Here is a 26,311-nt window from a genome sequence, read left to right as displayed (position 1 = left end):
TACTCCCATAGCATTGTGTCCTGCACTTGGCATAGCTTCCCCCTGTTTTGCAGGTTTTCTTTTTCTGTGATCTGATTGGACAGTTGTCTCTGCTGTGTGATTGGCTGATGTGTACCATGTAACTTTTGGCGCCTTTTGTGAAAGTGTATTTCTGAACTGTGTACTCTGCCGCTATAGTTTTGCTACTCTGTATACAGATATCCTGATATTTTGACTGTTTGCTGACACATGCAGGTTTGTTTCTATGCCTTATCTCCTGGTAGTTTCATTGGTTTGTTTTTAACAATTTTATTTCTCTGAATTTATATACTTCTTATTTGATTTTCAGTGCTGTGTTCTTCCCAGTGCAGCTGTTTCAGCAAAACATGTATTTGTTCGGGGACTGAGCAGTGTCTGCATTGTTATTGCAGTTTGACTTCTGATAAATATCAACTTGTGGTATACCAAACAAGAAAGCTCTGCCCTTTCATTTGGAAGCCTGATGGTCCTGATAGTGGACTCTACTTGCTACCACTTCACACTTTTTCCTTTGGATTTAAAATGACAGCTCAGCCTTAAACATTAGGATTATTTTGGCAGTCTCATTTCACTATTCTTATTAAGGTATGATTTCCTTGGGGTGCAGTCGTTACAACAGCAATTAAACTTCTACTTTGAGTTAAATTAAGACAAAAATGAATATTGATATCCTAAGAACTGTGATGGCTATTGTACAGTAAGATAATTGGCATACTATAAAACATTTCTTGTAAGGTTTTCCTATTTCCTTCAGATCTTTCTCTTTGTCCTTGCTTGCAGCTATAATCACAAAGAGAGCCAATTTGACTTTTATCAACGGGAAATTCAGCAAAGATATTTAACTGAAGAAAAAAAATCTTCCAGTTAAATATCCTTAAAGGACCTAGCAAGTCTAGACTATTATATCCTCCATAATCCCTTTACTGCCAAGTAGTTGTGACCTTTGTAGCTAAAGATATTTTTAGATTTTTATTGTCAATACATTTTTTTAAATGTATTTATTTAAAACATGTATATACAGCAATACAGGACTAAATCAAGGTGATGTTGTGGGAGTGCTAGGAAGCGGTCCCAATCCGGAGAGATTAGTGTGCCCTTGGACCACGGCACGACTGCAGAGGAGCTCCGAGGAAGCACCGAGGCAGGCAAGACGTGTCCAAGCATGGGCGGACAGGCTGAAGACCAAGAGCCCTGACCTCTGCTGAACCTGAATGCATCAGAAGAGACCCAACAATGCAATGCTGGTCTCTGGGGTAGCCCTCTGGCCACTCGATAGCCCTTTCGGACCTGCCGCCTAGAAACGGCAGATACGGCAGGATGGACAGAGGTCGAGGACAGGCGATGGTACTGGAACAAGACGAAGGTACTTGGAGACACAGTCAGGCGAAGGTACTTGGAGACATGGTCAGGCAAAAGTACTTGGATACATGGTCGGTCGAAGACACTAGGCGAGTGGACATGGCTAAGGCAAGGCTGAGGCTTCAGGATGAAGAGAGGAACATCATTGAAGACACTTGATGAGTGAACAGAGAATGGCAGGATTAAAACTCAGCATGAAGAGGAATCCGGGCAACACTTGAAGCAGCCTCCGACCTGGACAGGGACTTCAGAGACCCAGCATGATCGACGCACCAGACGGTCAACCAGAAGATGAACTTCAGACCTGGCGTGGAAAATGCACCAGAAGGTCATCTCGAAGCTAAACAGAGGACGGCAGGCAGCTAAGAGTCGAATCCGGAACCAGGACATCCGAGGACAAGGCTTCCAAGGAGAGGAGCCAAAAGGAGTGAACGCTTGGAGGCGGAACATCTGAAGACAAAGACATCAGGATATCTGAAAACGAGGACATCTGGGACATCTGAAGACAAGGACATCTAAAGACATGGCATCTGACGAAAGACCAGGAACCAAAGACATAGACAACGAGGGAATTCCCAAGAAGAATGGAGTGCCTTGAAGAAGCTGGAAACGATGAGAAGTCCAGGGGTGGTCTGGCTCCTTGCAAAGGCGCTGGAAGACTGGCAAAGGGCCCTTTTATAAGGCTGAAGTGAAGACGCCCGGATGACATCATCAAACAGGGCCACGGGCCCTTTCCCTCTGTGGTCCTTTAAATAGGCAAGAGAGGTGCGGCCGTGCGCCTAGGCAGAACCATGGAGAGCGGCGTCCATACCATGAAGAGAGAGCAGGAGCAGAACGACAACTCCGGCGTACTCCAGGCTGCATGGAGGCACGGCGGCGGCTCCCTGCCACTGCACCAAGAGAGGAGGATGTCGGTCACCAGGCTGTGAAAGCAGACAATGGCGGTGGCTCCGACCACCGCGAAGATGGGCAGGAGCGGCACTAGACCGCGAGGCCAGGATCCGGTGGCAGTGGTTCCATGCCGTGAAGGTGAGCGGGTCAGCAGCAGCCCCGCCACGCAGGAACGGCATCTGCTGCGGCCTGGGAGAGGAGGTAAGAGGCTGCTCGCGGCTAGGCCCACGAGCAGCATCGCAACAGGTGATGAACAGATAATGCAGAACAAGATGCCACATAAAATCCTACGCGAGATATAAAACCAAACAAGATCTGGACTACAAAACAAAACATGAAAAAAACACAGTATCATTTTTATGTGTAGCCCATGGGCTATATGGGATGACGTAGAAAGCCTTGAACCCCTATATTTTAAGCTCCCAGTGATATGGCCTCAAGGAATATTATAAGGGAGGTGTTGTATTTCAGTGTGCATGTTTAGAGCTTAATGAGTGGAGACTGTGTGTGCTGTGTGCAAATGGCAGAAAGAAAGTGAGAGTCAAGGAGACTACTAGAAGGATGGCAATATAAGAAATACCTGAGCTCCAGGAGGAAGACACATTTCTCATCTGAGAAAGGTGTTCTATCTGAAGAAGACAAAGGAAATTGTGAGTAAACAAAGAATCCTCCTAGCACTCTCACACATATTAAAGAAAGTGGACTCCCACTGTAACTTGCTTCTGTAATGGAAGAACCCCAGAGAGGAAAAGACAGAGAGTGATCCAGAATTAGTCATTATGCTTTCAGAATCCTTGTGCCATTTCTAAGAGAAGAAATTTGGTGATTTATTCGGTAACCCCCTGTGTGACCTGTGAAATAGTCCAAATTGTCAGCATAGATTTATGAAAACCGCATACACTCAGTGGTAACTGGGGAGCAGCTTATAAATAATTTATGTAAATACAAGTCAGACCAGTTTTGGAACCACATCTTTGCAGTTGTCTGCTCCTATTTTGGGTCTTGATTTTATTTATTTATTTATTTATTTTTAATTTTTATATACCGAAGTTCTTGTGGGAATTACAAATCACTCCGGTTTACATAAAACGATGAACTGCCCAACAGCGGATGGGGGCTTTACATAGAACTGTAGAACATAAGGAACAATAAAACCGGATGTCAATTTAACATAGTAATAATAAATATAATATAATATAATATGTACATACAATTTAACTATTTAACGTAGTAGAGATGACCTGTCAAATCTACCATATAGATACAATAAGAGTAATATAGTGAACTTATGGATTCAAAAATTGATTGAGCAGTTGTGGAGTCCTGATAGTAGGAATTGGTGAGATGTCGATAATTTAGGGATACTATTATTTAGGAAGTCCTCTTGTCTAAGTATCATTGAGAATCTGGGAAGGCTTGTTGGAAAAGCCAGTAAACTGGCCTTGCCACAAAGAGGAGTGGTGTGCTTTTAGTCCACGATCTACAACTCATGATCGATTGCAGACCAAAGAAACCTAATACCATTCAGGATAACATTGCTCTCTCCATTCCACCCCTTACCCTCACCCAAGGTTTATATCTGTACCCACGAAAGCATAATGATGGCTTTCTTTGTTCCAAAGGCTCTTGCAGGCACACAAACATACAGAAACACGCAAGCTCTCCCACAGACACATTCACAGGCGCACAGGCTGTCACATAGACACACATACACACACACACACACACACACATAGGTTCTCACTCAGTCACACCCACACATAGGATCTCACACAGACACACACAAATGCACACACACATAGGCTGTCAGACACACAGGCTCTCATTCACACAAACATACAAGCTTACACACATAGTCTCTGTTATCTTTGGGCCGTGGTGGGATGAGCTCCACCACGGGCTTCCTCCTGTCTTCGTGCCGTGGTAGACTAAATTCCACCACAGCTTACTGACCTCCCTGCTTAGGGGAGAAGCTGAAGCTGTGCACAGGCACTCGCACATAAACGAAAGGTGGGCCTCTCTTTCTTCGGCTTTCAGTGGGTTTGGCTCTGCCAGCGGCCTCTTCTGCTACTCCTGACATGCCACCCCCTCCACCCCGGATATGCCGCCCTGTGTAAATGCACAGTATGCATACCCGGTCACGCTGGGCCTGGCTCTCAATAGCTAATAAGAAATGTCTTAAGTTAATCCAATAAAGAAAATTGTCTTCTAAGTCTTTTTGTTGACCTTTATTTCTACATAGAAGAATTCAACGTAAAATGGTAGATTTTCAAAAGGTTTAGCCAGCTAACATCAAGAGTTTGCTGGTTAAACCTCTGATGCTAAAATTTTTCTCTTGCTCAGCAGGTAAGTTTAGCCCTTTACATGCACTCTGAGGTTAAATTTAGCTGATCCAAAATTGGATGGCTCAGGAGGTGTTCTTGGGGCGGGGCTTTTAACGTATCCAGTTAGTACTGATTTTTAATGCTAGCCAGATAGGTTTAGGAAACCATCCACAGCCAAACAAATAGCTAAATCTAGCCGGCCAAAAGTTTCAGCTGCCAACTGTTTAAAATCACTAACTGACTTTAAGACATTCCTGATCTATCTGAAAGTTTACCCTATTTACATGACTTACATTTTCTGAAATTATTCAAAATGGGAATTTTAGGAAGGGGAAAACTGTATTTCCTTCACAAAGATTTTGCATGCATATGTGCTTTTGAACAGGAGCAGCTGTGGTAAATGTTAGGATTTTCAGTAATACTGTTGCAGTTCAGGTGGATTATGGGTAAAGTTCATCTTTGTAGGAGTGAAAATATTTATTAAATTTACAGCATAACTAAATTGCTTTATCAACCATTCTGTGTTTTTCTATATGGTCCTCAAAATTTGGATGTGTCCTTTCTCTTTTTTACATTTTTATTTCTGTTTTTTTTCCTATTACCGTTTTTGCATGTTCTTCCGGTCCCAAATATACTTCTCTCCTGAGCACCCAAGTCCTTCCCTTCTTCCCAGTTGTCTCTTCTTTCCAGGTCCTTTTTAAATTATTTGTTTCACCTCCGTCCCAGCCCTGCATTCTGACAAAGCCCAGGACTCTCCGCTCCTCATGAGCGCAGCTTTCCTCCTCCTGCCACCCTCCCTTTCTTCTGTGTCATCACTCACTGTCTTTAATTCACTGGGGGCACCAACCCTGATGGAAAGTTAAACATGAAGGCACAGGTACAGAAACTAGTGAAATCCAGCTATTATAAACTGCGAGTTGTAAGATGCCTTAAACCATTTTTAGAGCCTAATGATTTTCATTTAGTTCTACAAATGCTTATTTTTTTTCAGGAATTAATTATTGCAACTCCTTACTCCTGGGAGTACCTGCAAAAACTATTAGACCCTTACAAAACTCTGCAGGGAAGGAACTATCTGTAATAGGTAAATAAGACCATATTACCCCCTGTATTATACAATTTATATTGGCTCCCTATTGAGGCTAGAATTCATTATAATGTCTTAATGATAACACATAATAAGATTATTCATAAAGTTGAGTTGGGGGCTTGGCCACAAGTTTACATGTATATAGAAACACCAGTGTTGCTTAAGATCTTCAAATCAAAGCTTGTTATTAATCCCCACGATTCAGCAAGCACACTTGGGAGAAGTACGTGAAAGAACTATATCTGTTGCTGGCCCTATTTTATGGAACACCCCGCCACAGCGGTTTCGACTGCTAGAAGATTCAGAAGTTTTTAAGAAAGAACTAAAAACTTGGTCACACAAAAAAGCTTTTGAGGAAGACATGGGGGAAAATAAATAGTGTCCAAATAAGGACAAAATGCAGAAGAGGCCTGTAAGGATTTCAACTCTGCCGAAAGAGTGATGACCCTGGGAAGTGTGAAAGCCAGGTTTGCCGGGAATGGGATAAGATGAATAAGTATTGTTGTACAATTTTATTTTAATAGTTTTAATGATTGTAATGTAATGTAATTGCTTTATGCTAGAGCTGTGGATGTTGCACTGAGAGCCACCTCACTCATCGGATTGTGCGGCCAACAAATATTTCTAAATAACTGCTGATTTTGTAGCCTCTGTGCCTTAGTGGGATTGGAGGCTGTGCATAGTCCTGGTTCTTCGGTAGAAGGACAAGACCTAATGAGATCCAAAACAATAGCAAAAGTACACTTGGACAATTAGGGGCGGATTTTCAGAGCCCTGCTCGCGTAAATCCGCCCAAAACCGGGCGGATTTACGCGAGCAGGGCCCTGCGCGCCGGGAAGCCTATTTTACATAGGCCTCCCGGCGCGCGCAGAGCCCCGGGACTCGCGTACGTCCCGGGGTTCTCGGAGGGGGGCGTGTCGGGGGGCGGGGCCGGAGCGCGCGGCGTTGCGGGGGTGTGTCGGCAGCGTTTTGGGGGCGGGTACGGGGCGTGGCTACGGCCCGGGGGCGTGGCCGCGCCCTCCGTACCCGCCCCCCAGGTCGCGGCCCGGCGCGCAGCAGGCCCGCTGGCGCGCGGGGATTTACGTCTCCCTCCGGGAGGCGTAAATCCCCCGACAAAGGTAAGGGGGGGGTGTAGACAGGGCCGGGTGGGTGGGTTCGGTAGGGGAAGGGAGGGTAAGGTGAGGGGAGGGCAAAGGAAAGTTCCCTCCGAGGCCGCTCCGATTTCGGAGCGGCCTTGGAGGGAACGGGGGGAGGCAGCGCGGCTCGGCGCGCGCAGGCTATACAAAATCGATAGCCTTGCGCGCGCCGATCCAGGATTTTAGTGGATACGCGCGGCTCCGCGTGTATCTACTAAAATCCAGCGTACTTTTGCTTGAGTCTGATGCGCAAGCAAAAGTAGGCTGATCGCGCTTCTTTTAAAATCTACCCCTGGGTGTGTAGGGGTTAGAGAAGAGAAAAGTGTGGGTATTTCTGGTTAGATATACCATATACATCAAAGAGCTACACAATGTATGGATATTATTCAGTAAAATTTGCATCTTTGTGTCTTATTATAAATAGATTTTTCCAGACAGTTAATTTTTATTACTGCAGCAATATTTTGAAAACAAAGTTATCTGTTCATGATTTGTAAGCCTTTTTGCATGTGGCAAAAAGGTTTAGAGTGCTGCTCTGATCTCACAGTAATGAAAACAGAGCTTTGATGCCTCATTATATCTGAAAGCCACATAGAACTGTAAGCTAAAGTAAGGACAGCATGTCACATCCAGGTGCTACTCTGCTATAACATCTGATGTTGGCATTTAAATATGTAATTTGTTTCTAACATAACTACTCATTTAAAAAACAATGGTATGTAGGTACTTGTTCTATAAGACTTCTTTGACAAACTCTCAGCATGAAGCTGAAAGTCTTTATTTTAAATCACTCACTTTCACTGACTTGAATATTGCCCAAAATTGTTAGACTTCCTAAGCTTTTGAATATCAGTGTTTTGCTTCAAGTTGATAGCTTACTTTTTATCAAATGGAAATATCTAAGATCCTCAACAGTCTCTCAATAGTATGATGAATTTAGAATAATAGCTTTGTTGGAAAAAAAAACAAATATATGTTTGCAAAGTAAAAAAAGAAATGCTGATGCTTTTGGAGACATTTTATTAATGTTAGTGCATAAGCGAGAGAGACAAGATTGAGGGATTTCCATATCTTAGTGTTTAAACCAAATTAATAAATGATTCAAACTCAACATGAATATGTTTTCTTTATTTGATACAACTTAGGAAGTATATTATAAAAATAATTGGGAGAAGTCCATTTTGAAAGTTGAAGATTACACCTCGGAATATTTTTTATGTTTTTCAACATTTAGGAATGCATAAAGAATTTATGTAAAAGGCATTTTTGTCTTTCAATCCCAGGGCAAAATATTTTTCCAAAGGAAGGATGAAAATTTACCAAATAGGGCCTCATGTACTAAGCATTTTTCCCATAGACACAGAATGGGAGAAAATCTTTAGTAAATCAGGTCCTTAGCTTTCTGGAAGAAAATGGGAATATCTCAGCTGAATTTGAAACCAAGAAACACTGGGTTAGTAGTTTGGAGAACAAACTCTTCCCGAAAATCGCTATTGCTTTATTCAAGGAAGTACAGGCAGCGGAATGTTAACGGATCTGTTCCAAATTTTACCCCTCCCACTATTCCTTTCTAGCAGCTTTGCCAAGAGCAAGACAGGCAGCTGAAACATGCCGAAGCCACTGGCCAAACATGGCACACCCCTCTCACAACATACGTATGCCACAAAATAAGCACTCCTCTCAAAGCACACACATATACACATACACGTCACCCGCAACACACACACCTCCCCCCCACAGACACACACACTGTCTGACTCTGTATGCAGCACACTCTTTTTTACTTGCTTTTTAAAGTTGAATTTACACTAGCATATTTAGTGGTAGCTAAGAAAGCTGTGATACCACTTCAGTTTGGCTCTGGTCCAAGCTGCAGGGGATGGAGGGTGTTAGAGCTTTTGGAATGGAGCACATGCTTCCAGTGAGCACCAAAATGCTACCTAAATTTAGTCAGGCACACACACACACAAAGAGATAGATGAATGCTGATATACACCACCCTCCCCCCACCCCCCTTTCCTTTTGCTGCAAAGATGTAACAAGTGGAACATCTTGCAACATTGAAAAGCCATACTGAAATATATCATGAATTCAATATTTAATGTAAAAAAAACCCACCTTCACTCCCTTCTACAAATCTAGGGTATGTTGGAAAGCACTCCCAAAGCCAAGTCTCCACATGCATTCCTCTCTTAGCAATTCTAATGGAAGCCATAGAGATATTCAAAGAAGTAGTAGGTGAGACTTTTTTATTGGACTAACTCGATATGTCTGTGACTAGCTTTCAAGAGCTATGTTCCTTCATTAGTTCAGTCAAGGGAAGGGAGCAAAACTGTTGAAACCTAATCACCGATGTTTCAAGTTAGTCTAATAAAAATCTCAACTACAGCTTGTTTCTTGACCCTTACTTCCAGACATTCTAGTAGACTAACATGGCAATATTTTGTCTTTTGAGAGGAAAGAAGCGTGTCAGCTTTTAGATACTCTGCCAGATTATTTTCCCCTTCCAATGTTTCCCAGACTTCTAATGTGCTTTTACTTTCTTTATTAAACCAATTAACATTTTTTGTGTGTGTGTCTTGCTCTACCTTGCCTTCTCTTCTCTGTTCTCAGCAGTTATTTTATTTATTATTTTATTTAGATTTTTTATATACCGGCATTCATGACCAGGTCACATCATGCTGGTTTACATAGAAACAAGGGGTGCATCGAACAGTAGAACTAAACTGGTGCAAGGGGGAAGCAGTTACAAAAAACAGGGGTATAGAAACTGGGAGAGGAAGAAAAGATGAACGGGGAGGAGTAAAAGAACTGTATGGGGATAAAATAAATAACTTAGTGATTATTTATAGTACCAAATGGAAGCATTGTTAAAAGAATTGGAGGCGGTTATGAGTTGTCCGGGAAGGCTTGTTTGAAAAGCCAGGTCTTCAATCTTTTGCGGAAAGTTGGGTAGGCAGGGTTCTAAGTGCAGATTTGTGGGGATGGAGTTCCAAAGTGAGGGTCCGGCTGTCGAAAATGCCCGATCTCTTGCCGTTGTGTGACGGGTGGATTTTGTGTTCGGTACCTGGAGGGCTCCTCTGTGGACTTCTCTGATTGGTCTTTGCGAGGTATGAAGGCTGAATGGATATTGAAGGTCCAGGGATGTAAGGTGATGGATTGCCTTGTAAATGATGGTGATGGATTTGTAGATGATTCTGGCTTGGATGGGGAGCCAGTGAAGATTTTTTAAGATGGGTGAGATGTGGTCTCTTCTTTTGGAATTTGTGAGGATTCTAGCCGTGGTGTTTTGTACCATCTGTAGAGGTTTGGTGTATGAGGACGGAAGGCCCAGAAGTATGGCGTTACAATAATCTAATTTTGCGAAGATTATTGCTTGAAGTATGGTTCTGAAGTCTTGAAAGTGGAAAAGAGGCTTAATTCTTTTCAATACTTGTAGTTTATAAAAGCAGTCCTTGGTGGTGCGGCTTATAAAAGCTTTCAAGTTCAAATTGTTGTCGATAATGGTTCCTAGGTCTCTTACTTGAGAAGGGAGGGGGATGTTTGATGTGAGAGTGTGGTGATTGCTGTTTTCCGGAGTAATGAGAATTAGTTCGGTTTTGGAGGTGTTTACGATGAGATTTAGGCTGGAGAGGAGGTCATTAATTTTTGATTGGCAGGATTCCCAGTATTCAAGTGTTTTGACTAGTGATTCTTTAAGTGGAATCACTATCTGCACATCGTCTGCATATATAAGGTGTTTGAGATTGAGATCCGCTAGAAGGTGGCATAGAGGGCGTAAGTATATGTTGAACAAGGTAGGTGATAAGGAGGATCCCTGTGGTACTCCTATGGGGGCATTGAAACGGGAGGATTCCTTATTGTGTATTTTCACTTTGTAACCTCTATTGTTAAGAAAAGTTGTGAACCAGGTTAGGGCTGTGCCTGCAATTCCAATGGATGAAAGTTGTTTTATGAGGCTGGCGTGGTTGACCGTGTCGAAGGCTGCAGAGAGGTCCAACAGGATCAGCAGGAATGAATGGCCTTTGTCAAGGCCCAGGATTGTTCTTCATCTTCACACTGTTTAGATGCGGTACATGAGGCATGATTCAATATGAATAGTCCACCTAGGGTATTTTGCATCAACTACAAAATATCTAATCTATTTCCTGGTTATCTCTGGAAGAGACTACTACTGCCTGGTTGATGTGAACCTCTCCCTCTCTATAGTCATTGTGGCTCTTCAGAATGCTTACTGGGGGATTTCTGATCTTATATCACCACTCTAACTCCCAATCTCTTCTCTCATTAGGTTCTGAATTGCCATCCTCTTCTTTAAAACACACTACTGCTCCATACTCTGCTCTACCCAACTTTCCCATCTCCCGTTGTGTCCTGGCTTGTCACTTAAGAATATATATTTTCTCTCTCTCTCTCTCTCTCTGTCTCTGCCGCCTGTTTCTGGATTTCCCACTCCCCCTTTCTGTATGCCAAGCCTCACTGCCTAGGTGATTTATGAACTATTCTGTTGGGGGGGGGGAAGAAACTAGGACTATGAATATTTTCATCTATTATGCCAGGCTTCTTTGATTGCTTCTGCTGCAACACTGTACATTTTCTCTGCTGCTCTTGGTCACTGCGCGCATAAACCCTTTCTATGAAAGGGAAATCTTTTATTGAAAGGAATGGTATTGCTGGTGGTACCACTGGGGAAGGGCTGCTCTGCAGTGGTTCAGCTGTGTGCCTCTACCTTCTTTATGTGTGATTTATGAATGGTGTTTTGATTGATTTATTTTTTTAAGCTACATTTAAGTTATATGCAGCTGTGGCGGGCTGTTTTCTTGTAGATTGTGACTATCGAAGTCTCTTTGCAGTCTCATTGACCAACATGAAAATGGCCAAACGTGACACAGCTCACACTTCACTGCCTAGCAATGGATTACTACAGTCCAGTTAAGAGTTCTTCTTGTAGTTATACAAAGAACTTCAGAGGGATAGCTGTGTAGTCTGGTGTAGCAGAAATGACAAGAGATGGGTGGCTAATCAATTTATTGAAGCATGAGCTTTCGAGGGCAGAGTCCACTTCATCAAAACTGAATTTGAATTGATGGCTGTGTCAATAAAAGATTTTATGTGACAGTTATTGAGTCCACTTAAGGCATTTAATAATAATACATTTGTATGTTTTATGTCTCCAACTGCAGTTTCTGTCTTCCCACTGATGGCATTATCTGAAAATGATAATAAATATGATTTCATTTACTCTAAACACCGTGGCCCCCAGGGCTTTTTGTCTCATTTGTTGTAGCACAAAACTCAAGATCAACTAAACAAAAGGAAATCCAGCAGCATTGTAAGACTAACAGCTGACATAAGCGATATGAGCTGTGAGAAACAGAAAGTGTTGTGATGAAGGGTGCTCTGGATAAAAGCAGGAGTAATATACATACAGTTTAAAAACTCTTTAAGGAAAAATCAATACATTTAAAGCCAAGATACCATTGTAAGGTCAAAAGAAGGACAGTAATGTTAGAGAGAAAATGTTTTTTTCATGTCGCTTTTTAGTGAGGCAAGTGATATGATAATGAGATATATTTTTTCTGTTTTAAGAAAACATGTGAAATAATCTCATAAGACATTAGTAAAATAGTTCTACCCATGGAATCAGGACCAGCTGTAGGCTAACTGGCACTCTGTGCCAAAACTGAACTTAGGACCCCCCCCCCCCCACCCACCCACCCACTTGGTGGCATCTGTGTCACAGCATTCACTCCTTCAGCAGTGGCAGTGGCTCAAGCAGAGTACGCTCATCTCACCCCCCAACACAGACATAAGAACATAAGAAATTGCCATGCTGGGTCAGACCAAGGGTCCATCAAGCCCAGCATCCTGTTTCCAACAGAGGCCAAACCAGGCCACAAGAACCTGGCAATTACCCAAACACCAAGAAGATCCCATGCTACTGATGCAATGAATAGCAGTGGCTATTCCCTAAGTAAACTTGATTAATAGCAGTTAATGGACTTCTCCTCCAAGAACTTATCCAAACCTTTTTTTTTTTTTTTTTTTTTTTTTGTTTAAACCTTTTTTTTAACCCAGCTACGCTAACTGCACTAACCACATCCTCTGGCAACAAATTCCAGAGCTTTATTGTGCGTTGAGTGAAAAAGAATTTTCTCCAATTAGTCTTAAATGTGCTACTTGCTAACTTCATGGAATGACCCCTAGTCCTTCTATTATTCGAAAGTGTAAATAGCCGAGTCACATCTACTCGTTGAAGACCTCTCATGATCTTAAAGACCTCTATCATATTCCCCCTCAGCCGTCTCTTCTCCAAGCTGAACAGCCCTAACCTCTTCAGTCTTTCCTCATAGGGGAGCTGTTCCATCCCCTTATGGTTGCCCTTTTCTGTACCTTCTCCATCGCAACTATATCTTTTTTTAGATGCGGCGACCAGAATTGTACACAGTATTCAAGGTGCGGTCTCACCATGGAGCGATATAGAGGCATTATGACATTTTCCGTTTTATTAACCATTCCCTTCCTAATAATTCCTAACATTTTGTTTGCTTTTTTGACTGCTGCAGCACACTGAGCCGATGATTTTAAAGTATTATCCACTATGATGCCTAGATCTTTTTCCTGGGTGGTAACTCCTAATATGGAACCTAACATCATGTAACTACAGCAAGGGTTATTTTTCCCTATATGCAACATCATGCACTTGTCCACATTAAATTTCATCTGCCATTTGGATGCCCAATCTTCCAGTCTTGCAAGGTCCTCCTGTAATGTATCACAGTCCGCTTGTGATTTAACTACTCTGAATAATTTTGTATCATCTGCAAATTTGATAAACTCACTCGTCGTATTCCTTTGCAGATCATTTATATATATATTGAAAAGCACCGGTCCAAGTAGAGATCCCTGAGGCACTCCACTGTTTACCCTTTACCACTGAGAAAATTGACCATTAAATCCTACTCTGTTTCCTGTCTTTTAACCAGTTTGTAATCCACGAAAGGACATCGCCTCCTATCCCATGACTTTTTACTTTTCCTAGAAGCCTCTCATGAGGAACTTTGTCAAACGCCTTCTGAAAATCCAAATACACTACATCTACCGATTCACCTTTATCTAAATGTTTATTAACCCCTTCAAAAAAATGAAGCACATTTGTTAGGCAAGACTTCCCTTGGGTAAATCCATGTTGACTATGTTCCATTAAATCATGTCTTTCTATATGCTCTATGATTTTGATCTTGAGAATAGTTTCCACTATTTTTCCCAGCACTGAAGTCAGGCTCACTGGTCTATAGTTACCCGGATCATCCCTCCTGGAGCCTTTTTTAAATATTGGGGTTATATTGACCACCCTCCAGTCTTCAGGTACAATGGATGATTTTAATGATAGGTTACAAATTTTAACTAATAGATCAGAAATTTCATTTCTGAGTTCCTTCAGAACCCTAGGATGCATACCATCCGGTCCAGGTGATTTGCTACTCTTTAGTTTGTCAATCTGGCCTACTACATCTTCCAGGTTCACAGTGATTTCGTTCAGTTCGTCTGACCCCTGAAAACCATCTCCGGAACTGGTATCTCCCCAACATCCTCATTAGTAAACACGGAAGCAAAGAATTCATTTAGTCTTTCTGCAATGGCTTTATCTTCCCTAAGAGCCCCTTTAACCCCTCGGTCATCTAATGATCCAACCGACTCCCTCACAGGTTTCTTGCTTCGGATATATTTTAAAAAGTTTTTATTATGAATTTTTGCCTCTATGGCCACCTTCATTTCAAATTCTCTCTTCGCCTGTCTTATCAATGTTTTACACTTGACTTGACAATGCTTATGTTTTATCCTATTTTCTTCAGATGGATCCTTCTTCCAATTTTTGAAGGATGTTTTTTTGGCTAAAACAGCCTCTTTCACCTCACCCTTTAACCATGATGGTAATTGTTTTGCCTTCTTTCCACCTTTCTTAATGTGTGGAATACATATGGACTGCGCCTCTAGGACTGTATTTTTAAACAATGTCCAAGCCTGTTGAATACTTTTAACCTTTGCAGCTGCACCTTTCAGTTTTTTTCTAACTATTTTCCTCATTTTATCAAAGTTTCCCTTTTGAAAGTTTAGTGTTAGGGCTGCAGATTTACTTATTGTCCCCCTTCCAGTTATTAGTTTAAATTTGATCATGTTATGATCACTGTTGCCAAGTGGCCCCACCACCATTACTTCTCTCACCAAATCGTGCAGTCCACTAAGAATTAAATCTAAAATAGCTTCCTCTCTTGTTGGTTCCTGAACCAATTGCTCCATGAAGCAATCATTTATTACATCCAGGAACTTTATGTCTCTAGCAAGTCCCGATGTTACATTTACCCAGTCAATATTGGGGTAATTGAAATCTCCCATTATTATTGCACTGCCAAATTGGTTTGATTCCCTGATTTCTCTCAGCATTTCATCCTGTGTCTGACCATTTTGTGCAGGTGGACAGTAGTATACTCCTATCACTATACTCTTACCCAACACACATGGGATTTCTACCCATATAGATTCTACTGAGCATTTAGTCTCTTGTATGATCTTTATCCTGTTGGACTCTATACCCTCCCGGACATAAAGTGCCACACCCCCACCAAGCTGATCCTCCCTATCGTTGCGATAAAATTTGTACCCTGATATAGCACTGTCCCATTGGTTATCCTGCTTCCACCAAGTCTCTGTGATGCTAATTATGTCAATCTCATCATTTGCTGCTGTACACTCTAACTCTCCCATCTTACTTCTTAGACTTCTGGCATTGGCATACAGACATTTCAAAGTGTGTTTTTTGTTTATTTATTTATTTATTTTAAAGATTTTATATACCAACAACCATTTGCACATCGTATCGGTTTACAAATAACTTAGAACAATGATAGCTTGAGTATCAGTTTGGCATGGCCTTTACAATGAAACAATAAAACAAGGAAAAATACAACAAGAACCTGTTTGTTTGTTTTAATAACCTGCTTTTCAGTTGTTTGGGATAATTCGGAAATCATTAGCATATGGACTATGTTTGCTTTTAATGGAACCTCTCTGTTGGGATGCCCTAACTCTCCTGTTTCATTAGTATCCTTCAAGGATACATTTCTCCGAACTATGCACTGCTGAGTGACTGTCGGCTTTCCCCCTTGTTCTAGTTTAAAAGCTGCTCTATCTTCTTTTTGAAAGTTAGTGCCAGCAGCTTGGTTCCATATACCCATTTCCCTCCCCTCTGCCCAGCACATTATCACACCTGCCCACAGTGCCCTGCATCCCCCTCTTTCTCTCCCTCTAGCATCCTCTTCTTTCTCTCTCTCCTTTCTCGCCTAGCAGCATTCCCCTCTTTTTCTTACCTCCCCTCCACCTTCTCCCTTGCAGGCTGATCTTCACTTACCATTGTTGACAGAAACTTCTGTCCTCCTGCACAGCATTTGAGTCTCCTGCTTGCAGATGTTATATAGAAGAATTAAGGAGAAAGGGGGCAGCGGTGACCCCTTAAGCATGGCAATCTTTGCGACTGCAAAGATTGCACAACCTAAAAGCCAGCGCTGCATGTGATCACCTGAAGTGCATTATTGTATGAATTACACAATCAAATTTATAACCTCATTGCTACATAAACTGAAGTGATGTTGATGGAGATACTTGTAATGCAAAACTATATTTTATTGTTCACACAGGAAACCCCATATAAAGTGATTGAATATTGTAAATCCTCTTCCTCTAATTCAAACCTTTGGCATATTAAGCTATGGAATACTTTAAGGATCTACATTTGTTTGAAAAAAAAAAACAAAACCCAACAACAACCAGATTTTGTTGGTTTTACTTTATTTCATTTGGAAAAAAAAAAAGAAAAATCTGAGTCCTAGGTCCAACACCAAGTTTCAGCCCAGGGCCTGGTTCTGGCAACCTGGCCTGACTCTGGGGCCTGGCCTGAGGCCTGATCCACTGCTGAGGCCTAAGTCTGATATCGGGGCCTGGCCTGAGGCCTGATCCACTGCTGAGGCCTAAGTCTGATATCGGGGCCCAGCCCGAAGCCTGGTCCTGGTACTGATGCCTAGATCTAGGCTGGATGCCAGGGCCTGCCTTAGGGCTGATACGAGCACTGAGAACTAAGCTTAGGCCTGACGCTGGATCCCAGCTTGAGGCCTGGTCCCACCATAGAGATTTAGGTCTAGGTCTAGACCTGATGGGGCCCGGCCAGATGCTGGTCCCTCCACCGAGCCCTAAACCCCACACCAGGGCCCATTCCAAGGCCTGGTCCTGTCGCCAAGGCCTAGACTTAGGCCCAACACTGGAGTCCAGCCTGTGGCCCAGGTCCACTGCCATGGCATAGGCCTAGACCTAGACCTATTCTCGATGCTGGGGCCAGCCCTAGGTATGCTCCTGGCCTTAAGGCCTAGGCCCAGTGTGGAGGCCTAAACAGAGACCGTTCGAGGTGCCAAGACCTAGAATAAAGTTTTGACTCGATGCCTAGATTAGGCCTCCGACATGTTGTCTCTTCAATTCTTCAATAAATGGCACGTCTTCTTTAAGGACTCCCTGCAGTGACTTCAGTACGAAACTAAAGTGGACATGTCATTCTTTGAAGAATCAAAGGAGAAAGAAGAAGTTACAGGCCTGGTCTAGGCCTCGGCACTGATACCAGCCCTCAGGCCAGACCCCCAGCATCAAGCCTAGGCCTTGATACTGGGACTGAGGCTTAGACCTACACCTTGATACTAGGACTGGGCCTTGGACCAGGCCCTGGTGTTGGGCCTAGGCCTAGGTGCTGGGACCAGGCCTCTAACAGGACCCTAATGTCGGGTGTTGGCTTAGACCTTGACATCAGGACCAGGCCCCAGTGTTGGGCGTAGTCCTCAGTCCTGGAACCACTCTCAGATTGGGCCTCTGCATCAGGCCCAGGCCGCATCACTGGACCAGTCCCCGGGATTGGGCCTGGGCATTGGCATCGTTCAGACCCCAGTGTCAAACCCAGGTTTCAGTGCTGGGAGTGACCTCGGGCTGGGCTCTGGTGTCAGACCTGGGCTTATGCCAATGCCTCAGCACCAGGATCAGGCCTTGAGCCAGTTCCCAGCATTGGGCCTGGCCCTAGCATAGGTGCTAGGCCTAGGTCTTGGTGTTCAGACTAGGCCTTGGGACAGACTGGTGTCAGGCCTAGGCCTCGGCCCTGGGGCTTTGCTTCAGACTGGGCCCTAGCATGAGGCCTAAGCATAAGCCACAGACTGGACCCTGGAGTCGGGCCTAAGCTTCAAGAACAGAACCAGGATGTAGCGGACCCCCATGAAACATGTAATTGGGGGCCAGAGAGTTTCCTGGCCCCAGTACTTTGGAGGTGAATGAGATGGGGCGTAGGAAGGCTGTAGATTGTTTTTTAATGTTTAATTCATTTTTACAAACTATAGAAATGAAAGAAACATTAAATGAAACAATAACCAGGGGAAAAACCCTAAAAATGAAAAATGTTTATAAATGAAACCAAATGTATTTTTCCATGTCCATCCCTAGTTTTCTTAAAGGAAAAACAATTTTTTTTTATAAAGGAACATTGAAAGGCTTGCCAGCCATTGTCACAGGTGGCAGACCATAAAGAAGCATGGTGCTATTATTTTCCTTTATTCTCCCTGCAAAACATTCATCTTCTCATCAGGAGCTATTACAAATGATCTTCCATATTTTCCAAGTTTTTTCCTTAACCCTGACATGTAGGCCATATACTGTGACCAAGAAAGCAGCAGCCGCATGCATTTGCTTTGAGAGTTAAGTTCTGTTCTGTTCTTTGTCAGTCAGCAGATTCTTCTACAAGATGAGCACTTGAGAAATCATATCAAACCCAGGTCTCTCAGTCTCTTGAATGGCAGTGTGATGTACTTACCAGAGGTCTACATGCCTGATGCAGTTCCATTCTTTAGAAATGTATTTAAAAAAATAAGTAATGAAAAATGTTCTGTTAAAGGCAATTTGTCTGTAACATTTCTAAGCGGAATATAAATTAAATAAATAAATGCTATGAAATACATAGACTTTGTGGAGTGTTTCTTTTTGGGGAAAAATCCCCTACTGCATGCAAAAAGTGATTTCTGAACATTATGTTAAAATGATGAGACAATATAAGATAGACAAGCAGAGTTTCTGATATAAAATTATGCGGTAAGGATTTCTTGTGAAACATTTTCCCACCAGATGAGCTGGGGAGTAGCCCAGTGGTGTTCACTCTGTTGACTTGCAGATCACACACCAGAGTCATTAACTGCAGCACATTTAACTCCCAAGATTGGAGGTGCAGGAGTGCGGCAATCAGAGCCACCTGTTGTGTGCTCCACTTGACAGGCTAATTGCTTTGACGGTTGGAAAATGAAAGATATGGCTGAATAATGAAATCTAAATTGCTTCATCAGGGCATGTGACAGAAGACGAAAAGACCTAAGGATTTCAGCTATATTTTAAAGATGAGAATTACAACTTGTCTGCAGGTTTCAAGGAAAGTAACAGAGGAGATAGAAGCTGGCTTTGATCTCTGGTACATTTTTAGCTGAAATGGGCACTTTTGATGTCCCCTGAGGATGCTAACTTCCGAGAATGCATGACATGATCCTGCAGTGTGAGAGAAAAGAACATGTTTATTTTTTGCTGTCTCTAAAAGTGATGGCCTAGGAATGATAGATTGCTCAGTTAACAAAAAGTCAGAATGCGGAATGTGTTTGGCAGTCGGCTTTGATTTGATATTCTTATTTCTCTTCAGGAAACAGCCCAGTCTTGTTTCTTGCTCTGTAGAGGACTGCAAGAAATACAACTGTGTACTTTTGACTTGGATTGGCCACTGTTGGAAACAGGATACTGGGCTTAATGGACCTTTGGTCTGACCCAATATGGCAAATCTTATCTTCTTAATTAGTTGGCTTCTATGCATAAGTATTTAGTCTATCCTACTGACTGTTAACAGAGTTGCCATAATGCACATTGGGGTAGATTTTCAAAGAAGCGCGCGGGCGTACATGTGTGCGCGCTACCCGGTGTGCACACATGGATGCCCGATTTTATAACATTCGCGCAGGTGCACGCATGTTATAACATCGGGGTCCGTTTGCAGAAGGGGGTGCACAATTGTGCACCCTGCCCTAATCTAACCTTCCCACCCTAACCTATCCCCCCAGCCCTATCCTAAACCCCGCAAAACTTTAATTTACCTTCTGCGCCTACCTCCGGGCAGGCACAGGCTGCACACGCCGGCAGCCTGCCGGCATGCGATCTCCCAGCACAGCAGCAAATGGCCACTGTGCCGGAGGCCTCTGGCCCTTCCCCCGGACTGCCCTGCCCTGCCCACGGACCACCCCTTTTTTAAAGCCCCGGGACTTTGACACGTCCCGAGGCTTTACGCACAGAGTCGGGCCTTTATAAAATTGGCCTACACGCGTAATCCAGTTTACGCATGTAGAGCTTTTAAAATCCGGTCCATTATACACAAACAGGTAAATTTTAAAAGGAGCGCGGGTTCCCCCATAAACGCGCATATTGGACACGCGAGCAGAAATATGCTTAATTTTATATTTTATTTTTTTATTTATTTATTTAAAAACTTTTATATACCGGTATTAGTATGCATACATCATACCGGTTTACAATGTAACTTTAAAGGTAGAAATTACAATGAACAGGGAGGGCGAACAAGGAGGAGTATACAAAGAGCAGGAGGTGGAGGAATTAAAGCAATAAATAAAAACTGTGCATGTAAGTACATGCATATCATTTAAAATATCCCTACCGCAAATACTCACACAAGTTACCATGGGAGAGGGAGGGAGAGAAAGAGAGAGACAATCTACAGACCCTTGCACCCTAGGCAGACCGATGTAACACCGCCCCCACCCAAAACCCACCTTGTGTTGAAAGTTCCCTTCTTATAGTGGGAGATATATAGAATGTCAGATTCTCTCTCTCTCCCCCCTCCCCCCCCCCCCAAAAAAAAAAAATCTCCAGACTTGGGCCACATTGCAATGTTCAGCCTTTCAAAATTTGGGGGTTATGTGCGTAAGTCATTCCCCGTCCCTTTTCCATTCTTCACGGTTTCTTAAAGCTCGTGTGTATGGGATCATGTTTGTGCGAGCAAAGCTTTTAAAATCTACCTGAAAGCATTTCCGAGAGATGAGATTCACTCCTCCTTTTTCTTTCAGCCTCTTAAGAGGAGAAAATTCTTTTTCACTCAACGCACAATAAAGCTCTGGAATTTGTTGCCAGAGGATGCAGTTAGTGTAGCTGGGTTCAAAAAAGGTTTGGATAAGTTCTTGGAGGAGAAGTCCATTAATGGCTATTAATCAATTTTAATTAGGGAATAGCCACTGCTATTAATTGCATCAGTAGCATGGGATCTTCTTAGTGTTTGGGTAATTGCCAGGTTCTTGTGGCCTGGTTTTGGCCTCTGTTGGAAACAGGATGCTGGGCTTGATGGACCCTTGGTCTGACCCAACATGGCAATTTCTTATGTTCTTATACTACCTGAGCAGTAGGCGTACAGTGGAATCAGGTTACAAAGACTGTGATCATGGGTATAACCCTAATCTTAATGAGCATACTTGGGACAGATATAGAAAGCAGTGGAGTGAACAGGGTTGAGAGGTGAGTAAAAGATATGCTGGGAAGCTGGTAGAAAACTGGAGAGGAAGATAACTGGGCAGACTGAATACACCAACTACTCTTTATCTGCCATCATTTACTACATTAATATTTACCTTCAGGGACTGGCATGTGTATATGCTAAAAAGTAGCAAATGCTCCCAAGAATCTATAATCCCATTGAATCTGGTCACAAATTTTGGTGGACTTCCAAAAATGTTAAGTGATTATTAATGCACACTGAAAATAAAATGAGGTTCCCATTAATTCATTCTCTGTGTATCTTCAGTTCCTGAAATTTGCTACAGTAAATTTCTGCATGCCATTTTTTCGACATACGATTCTCTTCTAGATCACGCTTCTTTTCATAGAATTTCATGTCTACAGTGAAAACACAAGTAGAAGGCAGCCATCCTTGCAAAGAATTTATTGATTAGGAATATATTATTCTAGCTTGAGATCCATATTCAGTGCGTTTGTCTAATTTTAGCATTTAGCTGGACAGTTGTCAGGATTTTAAAAAGTTGCTGTTCTGACTGCCCATGACATAACCGGAAATCTAGCTAAAACCATATCAGACTTTATCAGGAGCGGTTCGAAGACATGCTGGGGTAGAGTACCATTATCCAGCTAAGAGGGGCATTCATTAAGCCATGTTAGACCATTTACTCCGTAACAAATGCTGTTTTCTCGTGATAAATGGCCTAAATTGGGGATAATTTGAAATATTTGAAATATCTTGCATTATTCCAGCCCCGGCACCAAACATATTCAAACGAGCTCATTAGCAACCAAATGAATGCTAATGAGTTCATCCATACACTAATTGATTGAAATCTAATGACGCAGCTTACCAAAAAATTACAAGCCGCATTATTTGATTAAAAGTTACCTACACTCTCAAGTTATATATAACTTCCCACATGAGCTTTGGGACTTTACTGTACTTCCCAGGGCCCTGTCTTAAAGGGACTGACGGCCCCAAGTAATTCCCCCCCCCAAAAGTAGACGCAAACCCCCTGGATCTGCATAGATCGCCTGTCCAACCCTCCCCCATTGCCCTAGGAGGCTGCCATTGTGTAAAACCTTTTTTAAAAGTACCTCTGTAGCTTCGACCAAACCCTTACCCCCAACCCCAGATCCCTCCCCTTTACTAAAATCATCCAGTCCCAGAAGCCAGGATCCAACCTTGACATCCCCTTACCCAGGAAGGTAGCCCTGCTGGTCTACTGGGCCTCCCTCCCACCTTACTCACACCTGAACCCATCTCCCCCTTTTTTGACAAGAAAAAGCCCTTGTGGTCTAATGGCCTCCTACTCCTCAGACCCCCCCCCCAACACACCAAAATGTCTCTGGTGTTCCAGTGAAGGCTCAGACCTTTAGGGATTTTTTCGTCATAAAAGGGGTGGTTCTAGGGGATAGGCTAGGGCGCTGGAGCCACTAGACAAACAGGGCTACCATGTTGTGTAAGAGGTGGGAGATGCTGGGTAGGGGTCCTGACTTCTGGGACTGGATGAATTTAGTGAAGGGGAGGGGTTGGGGATTGGTGGGCCAGGGCTTGTGCTGAGGCTACAGAGCTATTTTGTAAAAAAATGTTCACATTAGCCATCTCCAAGGGTGGCAGGGGCTAAGGAGTGGGACAGGGGGGTCTATGCAGACTCCCAGGGTTTTTACATTATTTTGGGGGGGGGGCTGCTTACTCTGGGGCGATGACCCCTTTACGTGATGGCAGCCTCACAATCCTAGAGCCACCATCACACATTGTTTGGAGGTTTTTGCTGCTGTAGTATTTTCCCGACAGGAAAATACCGTTGGCCTTGGTGTTTTACCGTGGACTGAGATGTTTTCCCGCAGGGAAAAATACCTCGGGAGTCTCAAAGCTGAGGGTTGTTTACTGCAGTTTTGTCACTCACAAGGATCCCTTAAGTTAGTTGGATAACGTTAGGACAGCAAAGAGCAGTGTTAAAGTTAGCTGGATAAACTTATCCAACTAACTTTAAGATACCCAGGTATATTCAGCAGCACATCCACGCTACAAAATATCCCTGACAAGTTAGCAAGATAAGTTTATTCGAATAACTTTCCCTAGCCGGCCAGTGGCTAAATGTGGACCTTTCTTATTTAATTGGGTAGACTGGATGGACCATGTGGCCTTTTTCTGCTGACATATTCTTTGTTTCTATGTTTCTAATTACTGCAGATAACACACTTAGAATCATCAATTTATATTCAGATTGTGTGAACATTTGAAATGTTTTTAAATTACTAAAGTATTTTGTATAGAAAGGTTAACCTATAAATGATCACATGGATCAAAATACTTGCTTTGTTGACATTTATTTCTACTTTTTTAATCAGACATACTACAGTCACATTACTCAGTATATTATAACAATAATTAGCAATCAACTTAGGGATAGGGCTACAAAACGTGTGTGTGTTTAAAAAGAAACTTAGATTTTATTATGCATCAACAAGTCGGACATGCATTTGCATCCTTATTTGTGACAATGAACAAATCAAGGAATGAAAAAGCTATAATACCTCTCCTAGATAATGCCAATAATTCTAAGAAAGAAAAATGTATTTCCCGCCTCAGTTCTAAGATATTCACAGTTTTTATTTCATTTACTCCTCTCTTAACTGTTTCACATTATTTTTCTGATTTCTCTTCAGTTTTAAATTTATACTGCAGAGCAAGTAAGAGTGCTTTGGAAGCCAATTCTCATTCTGAAGGAGTTACTGCATATATACAAAGCTGTTTTCCCAGAGGTAGACAGCAAAGGTGAGCCGAAAGTTAACTTCTCCTGTTTTCCTGTTGCAGGAACGTCAGTTCTGCTGGAGAGGAGGCCCGCAGAAGAATGAGGGAATGTGACGGACTTACTGATGCATTGCTGTACGTGATCCAGTCTGCTCTTGGGAGCAGTGAAATTGACAGCAAGGTTCATCTTGTTTGTTTCTATTTTCCATATCAGAATTGCAGCCAGTAATCATTGAGCTCAAGAGAAAAGAAAGGAAAATGTATTTATTTCCATTTAGCTCACACCTTTTCATTGGTAACTCAAGGCGAGTTACATTCAGGTAAAGTGGGTATTTAATTGTTCTGAAAAGGTTTTGCAGTGCTTCTAGTGGCCTGATCCGAATGCAAGTTTGGGCCTAGCCTGGTCAGCATCTGTTATGGATCTATTAACAGGGACCACTGAAACGCAGTGCACCTCCTCCGCAGAACGTTTTGAAGCTGTACCAGGCAGGCAGTGAGATTTCCAATTTCAGTTACAAATTGTCTTCTTATTATCTGCTGTGGAAGGACTGGGTTGACCATTCTACAGATAAGGGAGGATTACTGGAAAATTTTCAGAATTAAAAGTTGAGCTTCATTTAAAAAAAAAAAAAAAAGGTTTTGCCCCATCATGTATAATATAGTATTTCATTTCTGGGATGCAGTGCTTCTACCTGAATAGTTTCCCATGCATTTTAAATTGATGTAGTGGCATAAAAAGGACTGCAAATGCTAAAGACTAAATAGAGCTCTGTATGATAGTTAATTATGCCGACGTCAGGAACATAATTTTTTGCCCCCTGTTTTTCATTCCTCTCACCCCTCCTTTCATTAGCATTAGTTAGGACTTGAAAGTTTACACTTGCCTTGTCTACCTGTCAATAAGCAGCCGTACAAAGGGATCCCTTTCAGCTGAGGTGCAGAAAGTACATGTGACGTTTAGTAAAAGAATAGATTTTCTGGTTACAAAGTATGTATGCCGATCTGAAGGTGCTGGGGTTGTGAAAGGGGGCGGCTGCCTGTCTTTCACACGTTCTTGTACCAGAACCAAACCCCCCAAAAATAAATAACTAAATAATTAGCCCACCATGCTTGACATTTTCCCCTGTGTCCATTAACTGTGTGAGGGGACACTGCAATAAATCAAGCTCGGCTTAGCACAAAGGTCCGCACGCGGTGGGGCGCAGGTTGTGGATGCACTAGACTAGCGCCCAATGCAAGAAGGAGATTAGCGCATCCAAAACGCGCGCCCAAACAAATGAGGAGCCAATAGCACCCATCACATGTCAATTCCATATAGATGAGGTTATTAGCTCTCCCCCACCTCCCGATGCAGGAAACCACAGGGTGCCCAACACACACTTTTTAATGCCACAAATTTAACTCCAGCCCCGGAGCCTCGCGAGTCAAGTCATGAAAAATAAAAAAATACGGTCCTCTTGTGTATCCTCCTACTTTATAGCATTGTGACACTTAAATGAACTGCTTACCGTGTTGAAAAATAAATGTTTATTGGCGCGATTAAAAAAAAAAAAATTCTTGTGGCCGCACAATTTAGACATTAGACGCCCATGGCGAGGTGCGCTTAGCTATGGGTGTCCTCAACAATTTCAGCAAAATAACCCAGAAACTGGCCACAAGATAAAAAAGGACGCTCATAGTGAGCGAATGTTGCAGTTGTGGGCGCCCAATGCATTTGAACGCTATGGACTCAGAATTCGTCCCTAGTGCGCTCTTCTTTGTGCAGCCCCTCAGTTAAATACTGCATCGGGCGCCCAGGAGACGTGCGTTAGGAAAACGAGCACTCAATACAAGCGCCCATTTTCAGCACGGATCTTACTATATCGGCCCCTGAGAGAGATGAGAAGGGCTGTATACTAGTTTGATTAGAATTAAATGAAATAGCATTCTCGTCACCTGCCACATTCAGCACTGTCTTTTACTTTCTTTCTCTTTTTTTTTTTTTTTTTTTTGCTATTTCCCTCTCCACATTGGTTTAGAATGGCACCAAATCCAAAGTAACCAGTGCTCATTAAAATACACATCTTGTCCAGGGCTACATCATACTTCTGGTATATCAAGTGCT

General features: G+C 42.7%; 1 protein-coding gene across 1 annotated transcript in view; it reads left to right on the top strand.

The window, feature by feature from the left end:
- Positions 1 to 26,311, top strand: part of CTNND2 (catenin delta 2) — a 2,320,710-nt gene that overhangs the window by 1,912,537 nt on the left and 381,862 nt on the right. The window contains 1 exon segment of the mRNA XM_029590042.1: positions 24,271 to 24,388. Within this exon segment, the coding sequence (XP_029445902.1) occupies positions 24,271 to 24,388 (118 nt within the window).

Source organism: Rhinatrema bivittatum, chromosome 2 (genome assembly GCF_901001135.1).
Source record: "Rhinatrema bivittatum chromosome 2, aRhiBiv1.1, whole genome shotgun sequence".
In the NCBI taxonomy this organism is placed as follows: Eukaryota; Metazoa; Chordata; class Amphibia; order Gymnophiona; family Rhinatrematidae; genus Rhinatrema; species Rhinatrema bivittatum.
The sequence above is the reverse complement of the archived record's forward strand: the minus strand, read 5'-3'. Positions and strand labels throughout refer to the sequence as shown.